General features: G+C 37.1%; 1 protein-coding gene across 4 annotated transcripts in view; it reads right to left on the reverse strand.

The window, feature by feature from the left end:
• Positions 1–379: 379 nt before the first annotated feature.
• Positions 380–25,010, reverse strand: part of ATP6V1H (ATPase H+ transporting V1 subunit H) — a 116,876-nt gene continuing 92,245 nt past the window's right edge. For all 4 annotated transcript variants that reach the window (XM_045186094.3, XM_045186093.3, XM_024578261.4 and 1 more), the window contains one exon: positions 380–731. In XM_045186094.3, the coding sequence (XP_045042029.1) occupies positions 671–731 (61 nt within the window). In that variant the 3' untranslated portion in view covers positions 380–670. The remainder of the gene's footprint in view (positions 732–25,010) is intronic.

A 25,010-nucleotide genomic window follows, 5' to 3' on the forward strand; every position in this document is an offset into this window, starting at 1 on the left:
AGTCACTTGGGGCCAGATTGGGTGAATAGGGAGGGTGGGGCACGAGGGTCATGTTGTTTTTGGTCAAAAACTGCTGAACACTCAGTGCGGTGTGGGCAGGTGCGCTTGTAAATCACCCATCATGTAATGGGTCTTCAAAAAGATTCACTGAAGCTGAACACAACCTCTCACACCACCACCAGCAGGTACACTGATACAGACGGGTTCCTATAACACTCACCTAGTGGGGGAAGTCTGATAAGGGGTCTGCCCTCCAGAAGATAATTCTGATTTTTTGGGGGACCCCCCCTTATATTTGCCATTCACTATTTTGCAACCATTCTCCCAATTTGATTGGGACAATAAGTAATTTTTTTTAAAGTCCAAGTACAAAATGAATAAAAAGAGAACCATATTTGGAGTGAGAATCCTTTAATAACTATATTCATTTCCAGAGAACAATAAATATAGAAATACAGGCAATATATGTAACGGTAATATTTTTCTTAGATACAGAAAGCACCTACTCTTTTATACAACAAGTTAATAGGCAAACACTTTTACCAGAAATCAGCGGTGGGAAAGCTACACAACAGAAGAAAGTTACAAACAAAATGAAAAATCATCTAACTGCTGAGATTCACACTCCGGGTGTGCGTCACAGGTGAGGGGGAAGGCTGGAGGGCACACTTCAGCTTCGGGCAGCAGCAGTCTGAGGTTGCTCAGATTGGAGCTGTTTACCAAGATATTCCCTAAAAAAATATAGTGAAAAAAATAACAAGGTAAATTAGAATTTAAATGACAAAGAATCTCATTCAAGATCAAAGTACAATATACGCTGTCTTGTATTTTAAGATATAAAAATCAATAAACTAGCCCTAGTAAACAAATCTTTCCCAAATTTCAAAAGTATCTACACTGTATGAAGTTCAAACACTCTATTTAAAATACACAAGTAAGTCATTACACAGACAAATAATGCTGCATATGATTAGAAGGCAATGCGATTACTTCTCGGCTGAAGCCTACTTTACTGTTTAGGTAAAAAAGCCTTGTTTACTGCTGCAGCCACTTCTGCAATCCAAGAAGTTTAAAAACCAATTTAAGTATGATTCCCCATAAGTGGACTGATACATTAAAAACACACTCCCTGATGTTAGAGAACACAAGTATCTATATCTGGGGATGAACACAAAAGCACATGAAAACCACCCACCAAAAATATCATCAAGAATCACAGCACTTGGTAAGAGCTGCGTGTTAGGGAGCACTGACTGCCCTGGCCCAATCTAAGCCTTCAGAGACGGCTGCGCTGAGTCCATAGAGCAATCACAGAGCAGAGGCACACTATTCTCATTTTACAGACAGGGCACGATGTTCTCCTGGAGGAAATAAAGTGAATATGCATTCGCAGTATGTGTATTCCTTGCTCTAAATTACATACAGATATCACTGTTAATTCCAGGACGGAAAACAATCTTTACCTGATTTTCTGTGAATGACTTGCCCAAACTTTTGTTTTTGAACTATCTAATAAGGACAAGAGTATCTTAAAGTTTCCTTCTATCATAAAAAAAAAGCATGAGTTTTAGCACGGAGACCTGGGGTTCACCTTCCAGCTCCACCACCTCATTGGCTCCAGAGTTGTGGGATGAAGACGCTTCGTATGTTAACATGGGCGCTAACGAAAAGGCACTGTGTGGGAAGTCACCTGGCCCAGGGACAAGCAGAAGGTACAATGGGGTCCATGTCATCCCCCGCTCTCTTCAACTGGCTTTTCAACCTCCCCTGGTCTGAGTACCTTCAGGAAACAACCTTTCGGTGCCACCAGCATCGACCAGTAAACGTGATCCTGCCTTTCTCCACAGAGGTACAGGAGAAGGGGACAGGGCTGGTCTAAGCTGTTTTACTGCCGGGCTCTCCCCTCCGATATCAGCCCAAACTTATCACAGGTGTGAAATAAGATTGGCCTAGGAAACAGTTCTGTGAACTAGAGTAAGTGAGGTGTCAGGAACCACCCCCCAGAAGGTGTACAAAGGTGAACAGTAATTTAAAATACTGTGAGACTAAATGAAACTTCGTATAACATGGAAATGGCTTATGGTCTTTTTAAAATCCTTACAGGAAAGTTCTTACTACTGACTTACTAGCTGTGGGTGTCATGTTAACGCATGTAATATATCCTTATGTTAACCAGGAACTACCCTGACATGATTTAGACAATGGAGATCTTAATTTTCAACCAAGAACAAACAAATAGTTCTAATTTATGCAAAGACTAAAAGGGAAAGCTATTCTATAAATTTTATTTATTTTTTAAAAGACTTTATTTATTTTTAGAGAGGGGAAGGAAGGGAGAAGAGAGGGAAAGAAACATCAGTGTGTGGTTGCCTCTTGCATCCCCCACTGAGGACCTGCCCCACAACCCAGGCATGTGCCCTGATTGGGGACTAAACCAGCAACCCTTTGGTTCACAGGCCAGCACTCAATCCACTAGGCCACACCAGCCAGGGCTCATCCTGTGAGTTTTAGTAGGCAGAAAAAGAGCAGGAGTTTATGGTCACCATCAATGCACCTCTCCAAGGAAGCCAGCAACTAGGAAATATTTGTGACTGCATAGGTTTGTTTGGTTTGGTTTGGGGGGGTGGGAGAGTGGAATATAATATTTATTACAAAATTTCCAGATCTTACACATTTTTCTACATATACCTAAGGAATTAAGCAGAAATTAGATATGCTTCATTTCAAGAGGGCCTTCAAATATTCCAGTTTTGACTGTTGGATACTTAAGGTAAAGGGCAGCAGAACCTGCCAACCCTACATTGCCACTTGGCATATTGATAGTTTTAAGTTGTAGGCACCTGAAAAACAGCAAATGCAGGCACAGGTTTTCTATGAATTCCCTATATCTGCCTAAAAACACACCCTCCACAAAGGGCTCAACTCTCATAACCCCCCTCAGGGGTTTCATCAAGCAGAAAGCACTGACTCTCATCACAAGAGACTGACGTCCACACCACTGAGACAAACTTTGTCACAAACTACCTCCCACTTGTGTTTCCTAAAAATTATTTATTCTGCCTGTCCCCCTCCCCTTTCCCCCATTAAGATGTAGTTTCAGCCTAAATTCTAAATCTACCCGAGTTACTTATTTTATTCATGGGTATCTCCCATGTGTACAAGAGAAAACGTTTATTAAAACATTTTAATAAACGTTTTCTCTTGTTAATCTGCCTTCTGTTACAGGTGTCTCAGCTTAGAACTCAGAAGGGTAGAGGGAAAATAACTCTTCTCCCATACAAGAGTAATCTTAGAAAACATTTTAAGTGTACTCAAAGACACCATGTCATCCTTCAATTACAATCACCTGTGACTCCTTCAGTAAAGGACAAATGTCAAGAACCATATTCGAAATGTGTTTCCAAGACAACTAGTGTAAGAAAGTGGCCAAACCTCCCACAGCTCAGCACTATGACTGCTAAGTGATCAGAAAGGGTCCGTGTGGATTTGGTCACTCACACACACAGAGGGTCACATCTGCTCCATCCCTTTCAGAGACATGAAGGGTAGTTCACTCCCACACCAGATTTAGTGAATATTTCAGGAACAGCAGTGAACACTTGGGGGTGGGGAAGAGATGACTGATTTCTTCACAAGAGAGACATAGGGTCAAAGTAGAAGGATATTAAAGTACAGCGAGGGTGAGGTGTTCTGGCAGAGAATTAAAAACATGCCCAAACCTGGCTTCTTCCCCACTCGTCTCTGCTCCTTTGTTTTCCTGGTCAGAGGTATTTATTATGAATAACATGCTCTTTTTTCCTGCATAAAAGGTGGCCATTGAGGCATTCACTTCTTCATGACCTTAGTGCCTGGCATGTAGAAACCAGGGCCTCCTTTCCTCTGTCTTCTAACTAAGGATTATGCAATTTAGGGTTAAGGCAAAGGACAAGGTCACATATAAATATAAAATGTTCAACCAAGAACTTGAAAATCAAGAACATAACTTGAGGTACTACAGGTCATAAAATGTCAAAAGTCTAACAGAAGAAAAGTCCAGATGGGACACTTAGAAAGAAGAATTAAATCTCCTTCTCAGGCTTTCTTGAAAATATTGGGTTGGCCAAAAAGTTCGTTTGGTTTTTTTTCTGTTAGAGGGCTGGCTCTAGGAGCACTCAGTTGTCTTTAACTTCATTCAAAATAACTTTGTTAAATTGTATTGTGACAGTTATCATATCAGCATGCATTAAAAAACAAACTTTTCAAAATTGGTGGATACGAAGCCATTCTAATATCGAAAATCGAAGATTAATATTGAAAATGGAACATTTTCAGCATATTATCCTTTATTATTTCAAGAAAGGTAAAAATGAACTGAAACACAAAAAAGATTTGTGCAGTGTATGGAGAAGGTGCTGTGACTGATTGAATGTGTCAAAAGTGGTTTCTGAAGTTTCCTGCTGGAGATTTCTCGCGGGATGATGCTTCAGGGCCAGGTACCAATTGAGGTAGATAGCATTCAAATCGAGACATTAATTGAGAACAACCACTGTTATACCACATAAGAGACAGCTGACATGCTCAAAACATACAAATCAATAAAGTTACTGGTGAAGATGAAAAATACATATTTTATGGAAAAAACTACACAAACTTTTTGGCCAACCCAACAGTATGTTTGCTATGGCATGCGGGTTGTTAAAATATCGGAGAGAATGGAAACAAGGCTCAACTGAAATAGACACCGTATTACAGAAAGAGGACCATTGGGGGAAATCTACTTCTTTGAACTTGGCATGTAAAATGTTATAGTCTGCTCTTTTGATGCCAAATGGCAACATGTAGTCAATGAAAACATTCCCAAGATCTACCTAAGGCTGCCTCTGAATTCTGTGACCCCAGCCAGAGGGAAGTGCTGACACCAAGTACCTGGGGCTGGTCACACGGAATGGCTGCTGCAGTCCACACTTTACTACACGTCATCATGAAAACACAACTACAGGCATATCCACGTTATTACCCTGCATCTTGTCAGTACCCCTGTGAGGCGGGTGTTATCGCCATTTGCAGGGAGAGAATAGAGCCTGGGAAAACTTCAGTAACTTGCTCAGGTGCAAAGTGACCAAACAGCTTGGCTAGGGCTCAGATCCTATTCTCTTTCTAGTGTAAGGCTGCCTAGTCTCTAATAAAAGCCTAGAAGGTGCAGAAAACAGACACTCTTTCTACCCACTGCTCAAAACAGTTTTTGAACTCATTGATTTTGATGCCTTTTAGTGCTTCTGCCATTTTTTTGTTTCACCTCTTTACATCAGCAAAACGTTTCCCTTTGGCTTTTTTCATCCATGGTAGGGGGAGTCACTCCAGGAGAGATGGGGAGAACAGGGAAGGCGAGGCATGGGGGCCATGGCATTTTTGGTCAAAAACTGCTGAACACTCAGGACAGTGTGGGCATGTGCTCTTGTAAATCACCCATCATGAAACAGACAAACACGATGAAAGTGTCTTCAAAAAAAAATTCACTGAAGCTGAACACAGCCTCTCACTACACCACCAGCTGGTGCACTGATACAGATGGGTTCCTAGCACACTCACCTAGCAAGGGAAGCCTGTACTCCAAGGGGCCCACCCTCCAGAAAATGATTCTGGATTTTTTGGGGGTCCCCCTCATATTTAAATTCCAAACTGTCTCCACAATTCTTTAAAATCTTGGCCTAGGAAAAGTAGTGCCCAACCTACTATTGTACTGTTTTTTTTTTATTGCGCATGTACTGTTTTTTAGTGCCTGCTGTTGATTAAGCACCTCACTACTAACTGCTTGATACACATTTTTCAGTTACTCTTCCCAATAATATGCATAAAACCTACAGATAAGACCCATTTTATAGATGAGGAACTGGAGTTTAGCAATGATAAATAACATGCTGTAATGTTAGGATAACTAGTTAGTGGCAGGAAGAGTATTTGTACTCAAATCTAATTTTAAAACTCAAGAGCCTTAATCTCTTTATATATCCATCATTATAATGTTATACAGAGTATTTTCACTGGCCTAAAAATCCTCTGTGCTCTGCCTGTTCATCCCTTCCCCAACACCCCTGGCAACAGTTGATCTTTTTACTGTCTCCATAGCTTTGGCTTTTCTAGATGTCATATGGGTGGAATCATACAGTATGCAGACTTTTCAGATTGGCTTCTTTCACTTAGTAGTATACACTTAAGGTTCCTCCATGCCTTTTCATGGCTTGATAGCCCATTTCTTTACAGGGATAAATAATAATCAGTTGTCTAAATGTACCACAATTTGTTTATTCACCTACTGAAGGATATCTTGGTAGTTTCCAAGTCTGGCAATTATGAATAAAGCTGCCATAAATATCTACATGCAAGTTTTGCGTGGATGTAAGTTTTTAACTCCTTTGAGTAAATACTAAGGCACACGACTGCTAGATCATATTGGTAAGAGTATGTGTGCTTAGTTCTGTAAGAAAGCACCAACTATCTTCCAAAGAGGCTGTACTATTTTGCATTCCCAACAGTAACGAATGAGAGTTCCTGTTGCTTACACCTTGACCAGCATTTTGTGTCGTCAGTGTTCTACATTTTTGACAAACCAATAGGTATACTGTTGCATTTCATTCTTGTTTTAGTTTGCTCTTCCCTGATGACATATGATGTGAAGCATCTTATTTCCATTAATATACCTCCTTCAGTGAGGAGTGTGTTAAGGTCTTTGGTCCGTTTTTAATTGAGTTATTTTCTTATTAAGTTTAAGAGTCTGTTGTGTATTTTGAATAGCAGTCCTTTATCAAATATCTTTTGCAAATATATGCTCCTATTCTGTAGCTTGTCGTCTAACTATGGTGATGTTGTACGTCACAGAGCAAACGTTTTTAATTTTAAGTCCAGCTTCACAATGATTTCTTTCATGAATCAAACCTTTGGTGTATCTATCTAAGACATCACCATAACCAAGGTCATCTAGATTTTCTCCTATATTATCTTCTAGGAGCTTTATAGCTGACAGTATTTATGGGGAGTCTATGTCTGGCCTTTATATTTTATTCCATTAATCTATTTGCTTATTCTTTCACTAATAGCATAGTATCTTAATTACTGTAGTTTTGTTGTTAGTCTTCAAGAAGGCAGATAGGGTCATTCCTCCAACTTTGTTTTTGCCTTAAATGTTTTGTTGACTATGCTGTGTCTTTTGCCTCTCCATATAAACTTTAAAATCAATTTGTCATATCCACAGTCTGTCAAAATTCACACAGGAAGACACAGATAATCTGAAGAGGCAGACTGTTCCTTCGAGGAATCAGTCCATTTCATCTAGGCTATCCAATGTGTTCACAGCACTGTCCATAGCGTTCATAGTTTTTCTTTTCTACGCTTTCCATTTCCATGGGATTGGTAGTGATGTTTCCTCTTTCATGTCTAGTATTAGCAATTTGTGTCTTCTCTTTTTTTTTAGTTGGTCTTGCAGAGGCTTATGTTATTGACTTTTTCCAAAGAAGTAACTTTTGGTTTCATTGATTTTATCTACTGATTTCCCACTTTTTATTTATTTGATTTCTTATTCTTATTATTCCTTTTTTTCTACTTAGTTGAATTTAATTTGCTCTTCTTTTTCTCATTTCCTACACTGGAAATTTAGATTGTTAATTTTCAAGCTTTCTTCTTTGCTAATATGTGCATTCAATGCTAAACATGTCCCTTTGAGCACTGCTTCCCCCCTACCCCGCAAATGTAAAAGTTGGGCTTTCGCTTTTATTTAGTTCAAAATATTTTTAAATTTCTCTTGAAATTTCTTCTTTGACCTATGTGCTACTTAAAAGTGTGTTCTTTAATTCCCACACATTTGGGGATTTTCCAGTGATCATCCTGTATTTCTTTCTAGTTTAATTTTATTGTGTACTGGAAGCAATACTGCATGATTTCTGTTCTTTTAAATTTGTTAAGGTGGGTTCTGTGGCCCCGGATGTATTCTGTCTTGGTGAATATTCACAGTGAGCTTGAGACAAATGTGTATGCTGTTGTTGAATGAGTCAGTCTATAGATGTCAACTATACCCACTTGACTGATGTTGTTGTAGAGCTTAACTATGCCTTTAATGGACTTTCTGCCTGCTAAACCTGTCCAATTTTTAGTGCTGAAGTCTCCAACTATGACAGTGGAATCCGCCCATTTCTCCTTATAGTTCTGTTAGTTTTTGGTTCACATAATGTGATTCTCCATTGTTAGGTGCATACATGTTAAGCGCTTCTACATATTCTTGGAGAACTGACCTCTTTATCATTATGCAATGTCCTTCTTTATCTCTGATAAATTTTTCCTTAGTATGAAGCCTGTTTTATTTGAAATTAATATAGCTACTCCTGTTTTCTTTTGATTAGTGTTAGCATGGTATCTTTTTCTCCATCCATTTACTTTTAATCTATATGTGTCTTTATATTTAAAATGGGTTTCTTATAGACCACACATACTTGGGCCAGGCTTTTTGACACACTCTGACTTTTAATTGGGGCAGTGAGACCACCAACATTAAGGTGATTATTGATATAGTTGATTTGCTATCTACCATATTCATTACTGTTCTCTATTTGTTGCCCTTGTTCTTTGCTTCTACTTTTGTCTTCCACTCTTTTTCTGCCATTTTTGTGGTGTTGAGTATTTTATATCATTCCATTTTCTCTCCTTTTTTAGCATGTTAGTTATACTTTTTTATTTTTAATAACTGCCCTAGTTTGCAATATACATTTATAATTTATCCATGTCCAAATAATACATCACCTCATTGAGTAGTGTAACTTCTAATAACCAAATAAGATAACCCTAATCACTTCCTCCCACCCTTAAAACACTGTTGCCATTTATTTCACTAAAAATAAGCAGACATAAATACACAAGATAGACACACATAATACAATATCCTGTTGCTGTTAGTATTTTGAACAAACTTCTATCTGTTATATCAAAAAAAGAATAACAGCCCTGGGTGCTGTGGCTCAGTGGTTGAGCATCGGACTGTGAAGCAAAAGGGTCTCAGGTTTGATGTCCAGTCTAGGGCACATGCCTGGGTTGTGGCCAGGTCCCCAGTGCAGGGCACATAAGAGGCAACCACACATTGATGTTTCTCTCCCTCTCTTTCTCTCTCCCTTCCCCTCTCTAAAAAATAAAATAAAATCTTAAAAAAAAAAAAGAATAACAAACTTTTATTTTACCTTCAGTTACTCTTTTTTTTTTTATATAGATCTGAGTTTCTGGACTGTATATAATTTTCCTTCTCTTCAAAAAACTTATTTTCATATTTCTTGCATAGCAGATCTACTAGGAACAAATTCCCTCAATTTCTGTTTATCTGAGCAAATTTTTATATCTCCTTTACTTTTGAAGGATAATTTCACAGGGTACAGAATTCTAGGTTGGTGGTTTTATGTTCTCAACACTTCAATATTTCACTCCATTCATGCTCTTCTTGCTTGCTAGGTTTCTGGAAAGTTGAATATAATTCTTATCTTTCTCTATAGATAAGGCATTTTATCCTTCTGGCTTGTTTCAGGATTTTTCTTTTTTCTTTCTTTTTAAGTTTTATTTATTACTATTTGAGAGAGAGAGAGTAAGGGAGAGGGGGAGAGAGAACGAGGGAGAGAGAAAGAGAGAGAGGACCATCAATTTGTTGTTCCACTTATTTATACATTTATCGGTTAATTCTTGTACGTGCCCTGACCAGGGATCGAACCCACAACCTTGGTGTATCGGGACAGCTGTCTAACCAACTGAGCAACCCAGCCAGGGTCCAAGATTTATATGCCTCTTATAGTTTTTCTTTTTCTTTTCATATTTATCCTACTTGGTGTTCCCTGAGCTTCCCAGATCTGTGGCTTGGTGTCTGACGTTAATTTGGGGATATTTTCAATCATTATTGTGTCAAGTAGTTCTTCTGGTCCTTTTCCTCTTGTATTGCTGTTGTGTGTATATTATACCTGTTGGAGTTTCCCCACAGTCCTTTGGTACTCTGTTCCATTTTACTTGTCTTTGTTCTTTCCTTTTCAGTTTTAGAGGTTTCTATTGATATATATTCTAGCTCAGAGATTCTTTCCTCAGCCATGTCCAGTCATTTAATAAGCCCAACAAAGATATTCTTCATTTCTATTACAATGTTTTTGATCTCTAGCATTTCTTTTTGGTTCTTTCTCAGGATTTCCATCTTTCTGTTTATACTTCTCACCTGTTCTTGTATGCTGTCTGCTTTATGCATTAGAGTTGTTAGCATATAGACCACAGTTGGCTGATAATCCCTGGTCTGATAATTCCAACATCACTGCTGTGGCTGGTTCTGAAACTTACTGTGCTCTACAAATTGTGTTTTTTGCCTTTTAGTAGTACTTGTAATATTTTCTTGATATCTGGAGTATGACATCATAAACTAGGTAAAAGGAATAAGGGAAACAGGCCTTCAGGAATGTGGTGGTGAGGTCAAGAGAGAGCAAACATTTTACAGTCCTATTATTAGGACTCAGTCTTTCAGTGAGCCTGTGCCTCTGGTCTGTGGACTTCACAAATGTTCCTCAGGGTTGATTTTTTTTAATCCTCCCTTGGGTGGGGCAGCATGGCTAGAGTCGGCTACAGTTGATTATTTCCCTTTGCCAAGTCAGTTAAACTCTAATAATATCCCAGTGGGTGAGGCTCTGGTTAACTAGTTTCCCCTGAGGACAGGCCTTGTTAAGAACAATGCCCCGATGTATTTCAAAATGGTTCCTTTTCCCTTGTCCTTGCCAGAAGCCCAAGAGGATTTTTCTCCAATATTTACTGTGAGAACCTGGTCTAGTTTCTGGAGCTAAATCTCAGTCTATGGTGGGAGCCCCCTATGATTTGATCCCCTTGGAGATTTTAAGTGTCAGATTCATCCACACAGAGCCTCCTGAAATTCATCAATTACAGTTCAGGTTTTCCTACCCAGACACTGGTTCCCACACTAGTTTCTGCTTGGGAGTCTCTGCTCCAGTAAGCCTTGACTCTCTATATTCACCCATCTGACTCTCTGATCTCGTAGGACGGTGGTTTACCTTGTGTCTTCCCCTCTCTTATGGGTCCAAGAAGAATTGTGGGTTTTTCAGTCTGTTCAGCTTTTCACTTGTCACACTGTAGTAGTGACTTCTGAGCTCCTCACATGCAGAACCAGAAACAAGAAGTCCCTCCTTTACTTTTTAAATTCTGGTTCCTGATCACCAAGTGATTACAACCCAAAGCAATCTACAAGGCAGAGCATTCCCCCTAAATAACTACATTACATACAAATCTAGTTATACAAGTGCAGTGTGAAAGAAATGTCTGTTTTATAAGGACTTTTAAGAATATAGTGTTTATTTTATATTAGTACAAAGATAGTATGTAAGCCAAGTCCGCATTTAAGGCTTATTATAGACTCCTTTTTCTAGAATTATACTTGGAATGACTCTTAAATGAATAAGGGAGGAGAGGGGGTCTGATTTACCTTTCTCCAGTTTTTAGATCAGTGCTTAGCATGTCCTAGGAGCTCAATAACTGTCTAATGAAAAGTAGTTGAAGAATCCTACAGGCAATTTAAAACCTGAAAAAGGATGCATTTTTCTCCTATGGGGAAATGTACTGAAACACCAGGAGAGATAAAGATGCCAGCAGTTAAACCTACCAAAAACTCCATAATCTAAACCAATCACTTACTAGAAAAATGTTCAAACAAAATTTTAAATGGTTTTAAATTAGAATGTGCTTATAACACAAGAAAACTCAACTAAATCCACAGTAAAGACACAATATTTTAGAACACAAGTTCAATGTTTTAATGATATGTAGTGGAAAGTAAATTAAATCAGCTTTATAATGAAGCTTAAAAGGTCTCCTAGCCTATAAAATTATTCTTCAAGAAATCATTTTCCCACAAGATGTGCAAACACTAAAATAAACCAAAACATGTGGGCCAGCTGTTCTCCCAATGTGAACTGAGTCTCAGAGCTATCTAAGGAATAAGCAGATTGTGCAAATGTGAAATACTACATACAAGGAGATAAAAGATCTTTAGATTGTTTGATTGATTTTGTTTGTAACTAAGAATATCAATTATAAACCTTGGGAGTCACAGGCCTTCTCTCTCTTCTTTTCCCCATAACATCCTGCTTGCCTACGGGTTTTATAGACTCTGCCTTGCTAAGTGGACATCCTCATAATCCATGGCCTGGACTGAAAAGAAGTAAGTCTTCTTACTGGCACTTTTCCCCCGAGTCTTACCCCTCTAATCCACTAGCCCCCACTATATCTAAAACTGTCTTTCTAAAATGACATATTATTTTTACTATCCCTCTGTACTCTGACAATACTCTATAAAGAGTTCAAACTTCTGACCACGGCAAGATGGTTTTTCATAACCTGGCTACTACGTACATCTCCAACTCTATTTTCAGCTTCATAACCAGACTCCAGCTTCGGAACCACTGGAAAGTCCCAAAAAGGGTGAGGATCTCTCTGACCTTGATGTGGAACTAGGTCCACTCTCCATATGGCTGTGTAACCCTTTCCTAGATTGTGGCAATGCAGCATGTGCTCGTCACAGTCCACGACAAGAGGGCTGACGTGCAGTACACAGGACAAAGTGGCATTAAATACTTTCTTTTCTTTTTTCTTTTTTTTAGCATAATGTTTTGTTTTTTTTTTAATTTTTATTGTTTTTCAATTACAGTTGTATGCCTTTTCTCCCCATCCCTCCACCCCACCCCAGGTGAACCCACCTCCCTCCCCCACCTCCACCCTCCCCCTTGGTTTTGTCCATGTGTCCTTTATAGTAGTTCCTGTAATCCCCTCTTCCCACTGTGCCCGCCTCCCCCCGCCCCCGCCCTGGCTATTGTTAGATTGTTCTTAACTTCAATGTCTCTGGTTATATTTTGTTTGCTTTTTTCTTCTATTGATTATGTTCCAGTTAAAGGTGAGATCATATGGTATTTGTCCCTTACCGCTTGGCTTATTTCACTTAGCATAATGCTCTCCAGTTTCATCCATGCTGTTGCAAAGGGTATAAGCTCCTTCTTTCTCTCTGCTGCATAGAATTCCATTGTGTAAATATACCATAGTTTTGGGATCCACTCGTTTGCTGATGGGCACTTCGGTTGCTTCCAGTACTTGGCTATTGTAAATTGTGCTGCTATGGACATTGGGGTGCACAGGTTCTTTTGGATTGGTGTTTCAGGGTTCTTAGGGTATAATCCCAGCAGTGGAATTGCTGGGTCAAAGGGCAGTTCCATTTTTAGTTTTCTGAGGAAATTCCATATTGTTTTCCACAGTGGCCTTACCAGTCTGCATTCCCACCAACAGTGCACTAGGGTTCCCTTTTCTCCGCATCCTCTCCAACATTTGTTTGTGGATTTGTTTATGTTGGCCACTCTGACTGGGCTCGCTTCTGCATTAAATACTTTCTAGTCATTGAACAGTCTAGTGTTTTCCCTGAACTATAACCAGTAAAGATAACTTTGTTTAAATTTGGAAGTCCAATATAAATTTTTAAAATAAGTGATTAATGGACCAACCAAGTATCATCCCCAAGCTTCTCTGTCAAAAACCAGTCAATCCATAGCCACGAGGATGAGGGCCACACCCTAGGAATGGCTGCACAGTGAACTGGAAGAAGCCTGGATCCCTGAGCACTTATGGTTTTGGACTGCCAAACCCCACGTTTTTATATGAGATAGAAATAAACATCCATCGTGTTTAAGCTGCTGTTATTTGGGGTTTCTGTTGCATTGTTAGCTGACACTAAGCTACCAATCACTTCTTCTCTTGAATAAACATATTAGTATCTATGCTATTCTAGATGTACACTGCTTTTAATGCAAGTGTATGGACTAGGTCAAGCACCTGGTATTTAAAATATGCCAGGTAACAGCTCACCTACAAACTTAAATAAACCCAAACAGATGGCAGTAGAACTCAAATTTTTTCAATACTGAAATTCTGAAAATTTCTTCAATATGCAACAGTCCTAACATAATTTCCACCTGGTAGCTCATCTATTATTTGTTGCCTATATTTCTAATTCTCATCTATGCAGATGAGCAGAAAAGCTGTGATATCAATCCAGAGCTAACAAAATAAAGTCTAACAACAAACAACACAGGAAATCTTAAGCATCCCAGAAAATAGCCAGCAAGGTCAAAGTAATTTTGAACATATAATATCATCTATCCCATTGAGAGATTAACCATTCAAGCCTAGTTTAAATGGGGAGAAAATGCAGACAAATGTAACTGAATAACAATAAAAATTAAATAAAAAATAAAAAAGGACTAGTTTAAGCAAAATAAAAACAAAACAAAAAAAGCTTTTTAATAAAGATAGAATGTGATGACTTGCTTTTATATAATCCTTTGGAAAGAGATCTATGTTTCAAATGAGATGCTGATGACGTTTCTAAAAACATAATATATGAACAACTTGGTCTGAAGAGCACTTGCCACTGACAAGAGATCATTTGTCAGTGGAGGAAAAATGAGGTAAAACTTTTAATGAGCAAAATGTAGATTAGATCCAAACTGTTTCAAACATTTTAGAACACAACTTATACTCAAAACTATGCCAAAGATCATTCAAGTAAAAAAGCAAAAAACAAAGAAACAAGTTACCTATTCTTCTAGAGCTGCCACAAATGAGAACACTTGCAATTAATATTTTGTTCTCCAGACAAATCTATACATTTTCTTTTATATATAATAATCAACCTATTTATTTATCTATCATTTATATTTGCTCTATTTAACATGATTTTAAGACAAAATAATTTCTACTACCAATTTTTTCCAAATTGGGAGCTCAATTTTCTGTTCTAAAGTTTCAATTTAAAAATTTATTTCAGGAAACTAAACAGTTCCTATTTGTCAAAACATAAAAAGTCTATTCTTATTGCTCTAATTTTTCAAAAGTATGTATTTAACATTTTAAATAAAGGTACTTAAGTTTTTTTATTTCTTCAGAGATAATAAATCAACAAGGTTAAAGTAAATCATGGCTACCAAATTCTAAGTAGATACTATGCTACCATAAGAACTTCAGAATGTTATTTAAAGAACAGAGAGGCAGAAACAATTAACATATTCTGCTATCACCCAACAAAAACCTTCTGTATACTAGAAATTCTAAAGCATTAAAAGCATAAAGCATTAAACAAAGAGAGATATGAGAAACATTACCTCAAGGAGAATACAAATGACAAGAGCATGTGCTTTTAAAAAAAATGTATGATGATAAGTAATAAAACAGGTAATTTCAAATACAGGTACTTGGGGTCTTGAATTTGCCAGGTTATAAGTCACTACTTGTAAAAAAAACCTTTTAAATAGATATTTAATATAAGTTTAATATAGGCTTTTAAATATTTTAAACTACTATATTTAAGTTATACAAATCATTTTGACTTCACTACTAAATGGGCATAACAAGCAAAAATGATTAACTGAGAGAGAAATCACCAATGTGATTTAAAAAGCCAAGATACACCCCCCTCCCCAAGCAAACAGTATTTAGTCTGTAAAATTTAAAGGCTATGATGAAAGCTATATTTACCTTATCAAAATACTTAGTACTCATATTCTGCGTACTCCTAAAAAAATTGGGGAAATGTTTTACTTAAGTCGTAGGAGTCAGGCAAAGTTTTCCTTAGAAGTTGCCTTAGAATTTTCTTAACACCTATGAAGTAAGTCACTTTCCCTTTCAGTGGCAACAGAATCATCACTCTAAACCTAAAGTCAACTCAGGAAACGGAGGTGGAAAAGCATCTCTTTCCATCAACCAAGAGCCAGGAGCAGCAGGCAGTGATTAAATAAAGCAAAAAGAAGGGAAAGCCAGGTAATCGACCTACTGGGGCCAATCCATTAGTTCTGATTCCTGGTCAAGAGCTACACATAGCTGGCTTTTCTGCACAAAAGCCAGGGTGTGTTTGGAACAAAGGGGAGAAGAGATGTTTTAAAATTAAATAATTCAGCCAACTGCAGACATGGTAGCTGAAATCACATAGAAATGACAAAGACTTGGGGTGACAAAGGAAAATAACCAGGACAGTAAGCAACAGACACCGACAATGCAATTGGAGAAGAGACAAGGTGGGCTCATTGCACAGCAAAGCAAAGCCCTGACGAGTATCTTGTAAGGAACTCTTACTGCATGCGGGGAGAGAGTACAAGCAACTGTATACCCATTAAGGCCCCCAAGTATGCCTTACTGAGTAGCATGACAGAGTAATACTAAATTTGAAATTTGGGTTTATACAGATCCATGTTCACATCTAATTGCCATAATTAGAGAACTTGGGCAATTTTTTAACCATCCTTATGTAATGGACTTCATATCTATAAAAATGATAACAGTAACATCTATCTTGCAAAGATGTGTGAAGATTAAAAAAGGTAATATATATCCCTGGCTAGTGCCTCAATAATGTGAATTCTCTTCCCTCTCATGAACAGAATTCATGAACAGAATTGTCCCACTTTCCCTCCGTCCGCTATCTGTAGCACATGCAACAATTGAGAAAGAGTGGAAAATACTCTGAACATTTTTAACAAATTGTATTGCTTCCTAACTACTACCTATCTTCACCCCACCCTCAAATCAAAAGTTTAGAACAGAAAAACTTAAATCTTTAGCTATAAGAAAACATTTATTCAGCATGAATTGGAGACTTGCCCCTCCCAATTTACCAATTCATTTCAGTGAACATTGATTTGCTAAATTAGTCCACACACAAAAGTATTAATCTCATCAGTAGAAGGGGTATTTGACAGGGAAGTTTGTCTACATATTTAATAGCAGACATTCCCTACCTAGTTACCTTTCCCTAACCAACTACCTCATCCTGACTCTTCAGGCCTTCTCTCCATCAATTACTCAGCTCTTCGACCTTCAAATTCTCCCGCTCTTACTCACTTATGGCACCATTTACACATCTCCTATTTTAAAACAAATGATGACAACAAATATCCAATTTCTACCTCAGGCACCCCTAAGCACTGTCCTTTTTCCTCCCTCTATTAATGAAGCTTCTAGAAGATAGCCACATTGACTTTATTTACTTCTTTACCATCCTCAGCTTGCTCCGATCTGCCTTCTGAGGCCACTAAGGGCATTGGCCAGGTCACCAATGGTATTCTTGATGCCACTTTCAGTCTTCCTCTTCCTTGTCCTCTGGACTATATTTTACACTGCTCACCACTTACTCATTCCTTCTTGAAATATGCCCCCTTTCTTTTTGTCTCCCTAAGGGCATATGTTCCTGGTTTTCTCCTAATTTTCCAGCTATTTCTCCTTAGAAATGGCTTTCCCCCACCCCCCACCCTCCTTGAGTAAAATCTACTCCTCTGTCAGCCCCTGAAATATTTTTTCTCATTTCATTTTGTATTTTTATTACTAATGAGATTGAACTTCTTTAGTTTCTCAAACCTTTGTAATTCTTGTTTTGTGAGAACTGTTTAAGTTTTTAAAGTTTTTTCAATTACAGTTTATATTTAATATTATTTTGTATAAGTTTCAAGTGTTTTGTCTCATTCTCTAACACTGGTTCTTAACCTTTTTGGATCGCAGACCTCTTTGAGAATTTGATAAAAAGCATGCGCCTGTCCCACAGAAAATACTTATACACACATTTTTGCACACAAGTTCAGGGAGCTAATCCAGAAACCTCTGACGTGAAGAACCTGTTCTACACACGCTTTTTCCGGGCAATCTCACTCACTGCCACGACTTCAATCTTTTCTCTTTTGATTACTGTGGATCTATCACTCTAACTTACATCTCACTCCTAAACCCCAAACCTATATTTCTGACTACCTTTTTATTTCTCCTTGGATATCATTCAGAGAAATCAAGTTCAATGTGTCAAAAAAAACAAAAAAGAAAGAAAGAAAAATCACCTCTTCACTGCCATTCAAATCCAGTTCCTCCTTTGTCAGGTAAAAGAGAGACAAACGACCAAGGAATGGGCAGGGCAGGACTCAAAGGAACTCCCCAGGCCCAGATACTGGGAAGGGTGTGCCCAAAGTGAGCCAGCCAAAAGTAGGGATCTCAATGTAGGAAGATGCAGAGGTTCAGCTGGCTGCTGCAGAGCCTCCATGACAGGGTTTGGGGCAGGGAAGCCATTCTATAAAGAAGAACTAAGCCGAAGGGCTGTAGACATGAGAAACCATGTGGCCAGAAGAAAAGAAAGATAGAAACAGTTGCCTTGCTTCCTGCTAGCTTTCTGTTTCCCAGTTTCAGTGAATCTGTGTGACTTCGCCTAGTATTAGATTCTGTGAGCTGCAATGATATTCTTATAATATCTCTTCTTACATATAAGCTAACGTAAGTTTTTGTTTCTTGTGGGAAAATGGAGACAACTGTATTCGAATATCAATAAAAAAAAAGAACAAAGAAGTTCAGACCTTAGTTTACTAAGGTACTCTGACTAGTAGAAACAATTACATTCCTGTTTTGTTCTATAGCATCAGGTAGTGGCTAATTTGTTTCTATAATTTTATCATTTACTTTATTTCCTATGAAGCTCTTACTTAAATGTGTACTTTTAACTGACGATCTATAAATACACTGCAAAGATTTTTCAAAATTATTATCTAGCCCTGGCTCGTGTGGCTCAGTGGATTGAGTGTCAGCCTGTGACCCAAAGGGTTGCAGGTTCGATTCCCAGTCAGGGCACATGCCTGCGATGCCAGTCAGGTCCCCAATGGAGAGCGCATGAGAGGCAACCACACATTGATGTTTCTCTTCCCTTTCTCTCTCCCTTCCCCTCTGTTTAAAAATAAAAAATCTTAAAAAAAATTATTATCTAAAGGTAAATTTTTAACATCTCAACTTTATCAAAAATGCAAATTAACAAAATTGGACCACATATTCTTACTTAAAATAACATACGTCTTGAGAGAACAATAGCAAAATTGCTGTAGGTTGTCAAGAGACAGTAAACTTGATAGATTTTATTTTAAACATGCATAATAATATGCAAAATATATCTTAGAAAAGGAAGTAGATTTATGTATGTGCACATACATATACACACAATTTTCTTATGTAAGAACAAATGAAAAGAGTCTCAAAATTATGCTAGTTATTATACTAACATCACTAACATACTAACCATGAACAAATAATTGTCTTATCAAATAAGACATCTCATTCACTTATATGTCTAGAGACGGTAGAGAATGAATATATGAAGTAAACTGAATACGTCATGATTAACTTTCTTAAAATTGTCTTAATGCTGGAGAACACTCACTCTTATACCAAAGAAAACCTCTAGTACTAACTTCTGATGAAAAGCATGGTTAGGGGCTTATTTTTCCTATGACTTTATAACATCTATCATTAAAGCACTCTAGAAGAGATCAAAGAGGTAATGTCATTTCCACAAAATCATAACTGAGATAGAAAGCTGATGTTGGGTCATAATTCTCTCAAGATCATTACCTGAAGTGAAACTTAACAATTACTAATTAGGTGCAAGAAGAAAAGAAGAAATAGAAAGAAGATAAAATTCCTGTGGCTCGGGAGCGCTAAGCCCTGGAATACAAAGTCCCTGGCCATTCTCTCCTCCTCTTCCAGTCTCCCAACACAAGGCAGACGAAAACATGTTTGCTATAGACAAGGAACTATGAATATGAGCTATGTTTTTTTATAGCATCGCATCACTGTACCATGGTTATGTAAGAAAGAACTCTTTCCTGTTCTTGGGATGTATGTGCTGAAGTATTTGGAGTTGAAGAGCTACCAGGTCCGCCACTTAGCCTCAATAGTTTAGAAAGAGAGAGGCTGAGAAAAAGAAAACGAACAGGGTAAAAATGTCAACAACTGGTGAATCTAGGTGAAAGGTACACTAATTCATTGTACTGTTCTTGCAACTCTTTAGTGGTCGAAATTCTTTCCTATAAAAAGTTAAAAAAAAAAGATAAATCTTCCTAAGAAAATGATTTTCTTTCCACGCTTCCCCTTTCCATTGTGAGCAGCAGGATGAAAGCTACACCCAAAGATAGGGGAGAAGGAAACCTGAAGTATCTTGTTTTTTCTTTTTCAGCAGAGCTGCTCTACCAGCTCTGGATGTATCAATGCACACAGTTTATAGTACATGAGAAAAAGAAATCCCTTCCTTGTTTTAAAAAACATCTTAAACAAATTGGTATTCAGATTACTATGATTATGTCAAATCTTTCCAAAATCCAAGACAGTGCACATGACTGCAAAGGTGGCCTTTTAGAATTACTGTAGTTCAGCTATTCCCAGACTCCTAGTTTTGGTTCTGGTGACCCTGCTGTGCTTTCCACATACAGCATGCTCACAGGCTGCCGTTGCCTGCAAGTCCTTCCTGCACTCCAACTTCATCTTCACCAACTAACTCCTTCTTGATCCTTCAGACTTGGCCTAGTGTCGCCTCACCAGGAAATCTTCCCTTTTGAAGGCCCAGCATAGATGAGGCACAGTTTCCAAGCTCCTATGACACCTATTCACACTTCTGTCACAGCCCTCATAGCCCTACACTGAACCTGTGCCTTTATTTTCCATTTCATCTCTATTTTAGCACATATTGAAGTATCTAATTAAAGTATTTCTATCCATGCCTGAATTAGAGACAAGGGGTGTTAATAACAGAGATAAAATCCTCAACTGGGAAAGTAACTAGATACAACACAATAAAATGTTTTTTCATAAGACATTTCTGGGCTGTTTAAGCAAGCTAGGAAAAACTCATCCAAGGGACTATTCCCATTTCAAGCATCTACAAATACTTAATTCGTAAGGAAAGTGAGGCAAGAAGTTTCTGAAGGTATGAGAAGTACAGGGAAGTGTTCTTGAGCTTTGACAGTGTGTAGGTGTAAAAAATATGATATTTTAGGAAAACTTCTGGCCCTCGTATTAACACTGTGAATTTTTACAGAATTCATATTTTTTAAATGTAAGTCAGGGCTGGCAATTAATTTCATTTAATTCATATGAGGGGTTTAAATTTAGGGTAGGTACATACTGTACCACTGTATATTTCTTTTAAAATGTAAATTTAATTAAAATTCAATTAAAGGATATTTATATCAAAAGCTGTCTTTCTTAAGATGGCAGGCTTATCACTTCAAGTTGTCAGTGGGGACAAAACCTGTCAGTTCATTTCTGTTACCCATGAGATGTTTTCCCCCGACAAGAGGTGACATCTGGGTGACATACATAGAAGGAAACTAAGAAAATAGTTTAAAAAAACTCTTAGACTAGTAAATATAAAGTTTGCTCAAATCTTTATTTAATTGTTAGCATACTCTATTCTATTGAGGTTAATTTGATTCTTTAAAGCACACACACACACACACACAGCCCATGAAATGACACATGAAGCTGCCCTGACCACCAAAAGAAAAAGAAAAAAAAAAGCATTTAAAAGCTAAGCAAGTTGGTTCATTTTTCTCTGCCTCTCCTTACTAGGTACGACTTTCCTTTTGTCTATGTAAAGCAGTCCTTCAGAACCCAGTTCAGGTATCTGTACATCTAAGCAACTGATCACAATCAAACAAAACCACAACATGAACTTGACCCATAGATACTTACTTATGCTTTAGTCACACGCACCTATGTATGAAGTCTGAATTTGATTTATTTAAATATAAAGTATGTGTACTCTATTATCCATCAGTAGTATTATTTTCTTTACTGTAGAAATGCTTATTATCCACCTCCTCCAAATGTTTATTCAGACTGGTACTCTACAATACGATTTATGCTGGCACTTCCAAATCAATTTTCATTAAGTGATACATAATAAAAATGTTCAGAAAAATAAGAAGTTAGTACAGCCTCAAAACATGTCTAACTAGCAAAGTAGAAGCAACTTTAGACTGGGAGACCCAAAGCTGCTCAAGTAGTATTGAGACTACAGCTATAAAGAATTCCTTTTTACTTGAAACTGGCTTTAATATATATATTTTTAAATCAAGTAATATTTGTTTTTTAAAAATACCCAAGACATATGATCTTAAAGATGTTTTCAAAGGTTCCACCATTAAAAGTGTCATAAGGATAACATGGAAAATTCCAGGCACCCAAAGAAGAAAAACAATTTTCTAAATTAATTCTGTAAATGTTATATGTTTATGAAAAATCATATGAAGTGTTTTAGTAACATGATTATTAGCAATAAAAGGTTAAAACTTACATTAGGGTTTTTTCTTCAATTTAGTACATAAGTAACTATTTTAGTCACTGTATTTATGGCTGTGTACGAACAGAATAACTAAGATAACCTCAGAGAACAAAGCAGTATCGGCCATACCATTGCTTGGTGATTTCTTCTTTGTTCCATTATTTCCCTACACATGAAATATCTAGAAAGGGTAATACTCTTCGAACTTATTTTTCTGCTTGAAATAAGGGTGAAAAAACCCAGCAACAAATAAAAAATTCTATGTGAGATCCTCTACCTACAAAATTCAGTGTTTCTTTCCTGAAGTCTTGAGCTGTCCATACGCATATATTGTTGCTTCTGAATTACAAGCTGATTACATTTTAAATCATTCTGTAGGAGAAAAATGATGACATTTTATGATGTTAAATTACAAAATATAAACTGGGGGTATATATAAAAGTTCTCTAGAGTAAGTTGTCATTTTTTATATATTCTGCCAAATTCATGAATATAAAGATCCAGCAGTGCTCAAAAGAGCAAGGGCACACCAGAAACACACACTGGGTACACAAGATCAGAGAGCTTGTGTGTCTTTCAGGAGGGCTGTGAGGAAGTGTGACCGGCTCCTGGCCCCCTGAACTAAGGAACTAAGGAGGCACCTGTGTGTGCCAACCATCCCCCAGCAACTCTATTCTGACCCATAATTCCCCCACCAAATCAGTGAGAGTTATTTGTAATCCATTTTTCCATGCAAATACAGATGTCAAGTAGACGGGGAGAAACACTGGCTACTCTATGAAGACCTGTAACTTATAGTAGTAATTCTGAAAGTAATCACAAACTTGTGAAAATTATTTTCACATGATATAACTCTGTACTACATGCTATGTAACCCAGAAATAAATTCATCTCTACATTATCAAGAAATGTTATGTGTAAGTCCTTAAAACAAAATCAAAAATCAATATCAAAAGATAGCCTAATTCTATGATTTTAAAAATATCCAATTTGGGCTTAAAATATAATTCTATCCTTATCCTTAAAATAAAACAAAATTCCTACAGCAAAATATTTACTTTATATCCAAAATTATACTTTACTCTAATAAATATAGTTTAGGATTAATGTAATATCAAATATGTAAAAATCACTTATGATAGAAAAGTAAGAGAAAATCAAGAGTGTAAAGAGTGTCCTGGGAATCTTTTCACCTCAGCGAGTTGAAATGACTACTGATAACCATCAGAAGTGCCAGGGAACGCTGCCGCCGCCACTGCCATTCTGGCAGGGTTTTTATTTTACTTTTATCCGTGATTATATTTTAACTATTCTCTATAAAATGTATCACATATAAAAATTCATTTTAATTAACTCAAAACAAACAAATGCTAAGAGGACACAAAGTCAACTGTGTCTTCATGTTTTTATTTGGTGCATGTACAACATCTTAGAAAAACAGTACCATATTTTAGGTAATAAAAACCTCCATTTTAGGTGAGGAGAAAAGCAGTCTTTACCATGATTTAATAAGTACAACTTGGTTACTTGCACAAAGACTTTGATTCAGAAACTTTTTACATTTGGGGATAATCCCGCTAAAGATTTACTTTCCAAATAGTACTCTATTTGGTCTTATATCGATTAGATATGATAAAATAAAGCTAAAATAAATTGCTATTACTTGAGCAATTTTCATTCTCTGGCACAAAGAGCCAAAGAATTACATATGTTACAACAAAATCTATAGGTCACATGTGAATTCTAATCTTTCTTTAAGTGAGACTTCCTTGCCCTGGCTGGTGTGGCTCAGTGGTTTGAGCGCCGGCCTGCGAAGTAAAGTGTGGCTGGTTCGATTCCCAGTCACGGCACATGCCTGGATTGCAGGCCAGGTCCCCAGTGAGGGGCATGTGAGAGGCAACCACACATTGATGCTTCTCTCCCTCTCTCTCCCCCTTCCCCTCTGTCTAAAAATAAATAAGTAAAATATCTTTAAAAAAATTCCTTTACAAAGAAGTATAGGAAAATACTGACATTACTAGCTAGTCCATTAAAAGGGATTTATTATAGTGAAAATATTTAAAAAAATAGCTTGGCACATAATTAGTAGGGGAGGATATTCTCTCACCAACTAAACAATGATGAAGAGTGAATAAACCATTTTCTGGCTATACAGATGTTCACTTTTCCTTTTGCACACGTACATCAAAAAATATACTGTGAGACTAGTCAGGTTCCCAAATTCAAGGGGAAAAATCAAATTTTAAATGTTTTACCTTCAATGTATAATTATATAAAAACACAAAAATTCTCAATCAAAAAATTTCCTCCACTAGCAAAGAGAAAAAAGGTCAACATCCTATTTCATACCTATCTCTTCTTTCAATCAGAAATATATATTTTATAAAAACAGCCAAACCCAATAATAAATTCTTTGAGAGAAAAACTATTAAAATAAAATTGTTTTTTATTAACAAAACAAGAATTATACTTCATCAACCCTAATTTCAACAAAAAGGAGAAACAAAATTGTTTCACAGAAACTTTAGAAAAATACCTGGCAAAATAAGTTCACTGGTTGCAATGGCCTCATATTCTATTAAATGCCAACATTTTAAAAACTGATTTCATGAAAGAGATATAAACCAAGATAGAAAAAAATTACTAAATAATTCATTTATATTGGAAAATGTGGCTCAGGCTGATGTGACAAAAGGGGGAAAATCCAGTGGAGTATTCCATATTTTACTGAAAGAGTTCTAAGTTTTTTCATCCTACTAAACAGATAAACTATTTTGAGTGCTCTCTGCTTTGATCCCATTCTTCTTGCACAAAGGAAAAATGTTTTCAGCCCATCAAATGCTGCCAC

The sequence above is a fragment of the Desmodus rotundus genome, chromosome 8 (genome assembly GCF_022682495.2).
Source record: "Desmodus rotundus isolate HL8 chromosome 8, HLdesRot8A.1, whole genome shotgun sequence".
In the NCBI taxonomy this organism is placed as follows: Eukaryota; Metazoa; Chordata; class Mammalia; order Chiroptera; family Phyllostomidae; genus Desmodus; species Desmodus rotundus.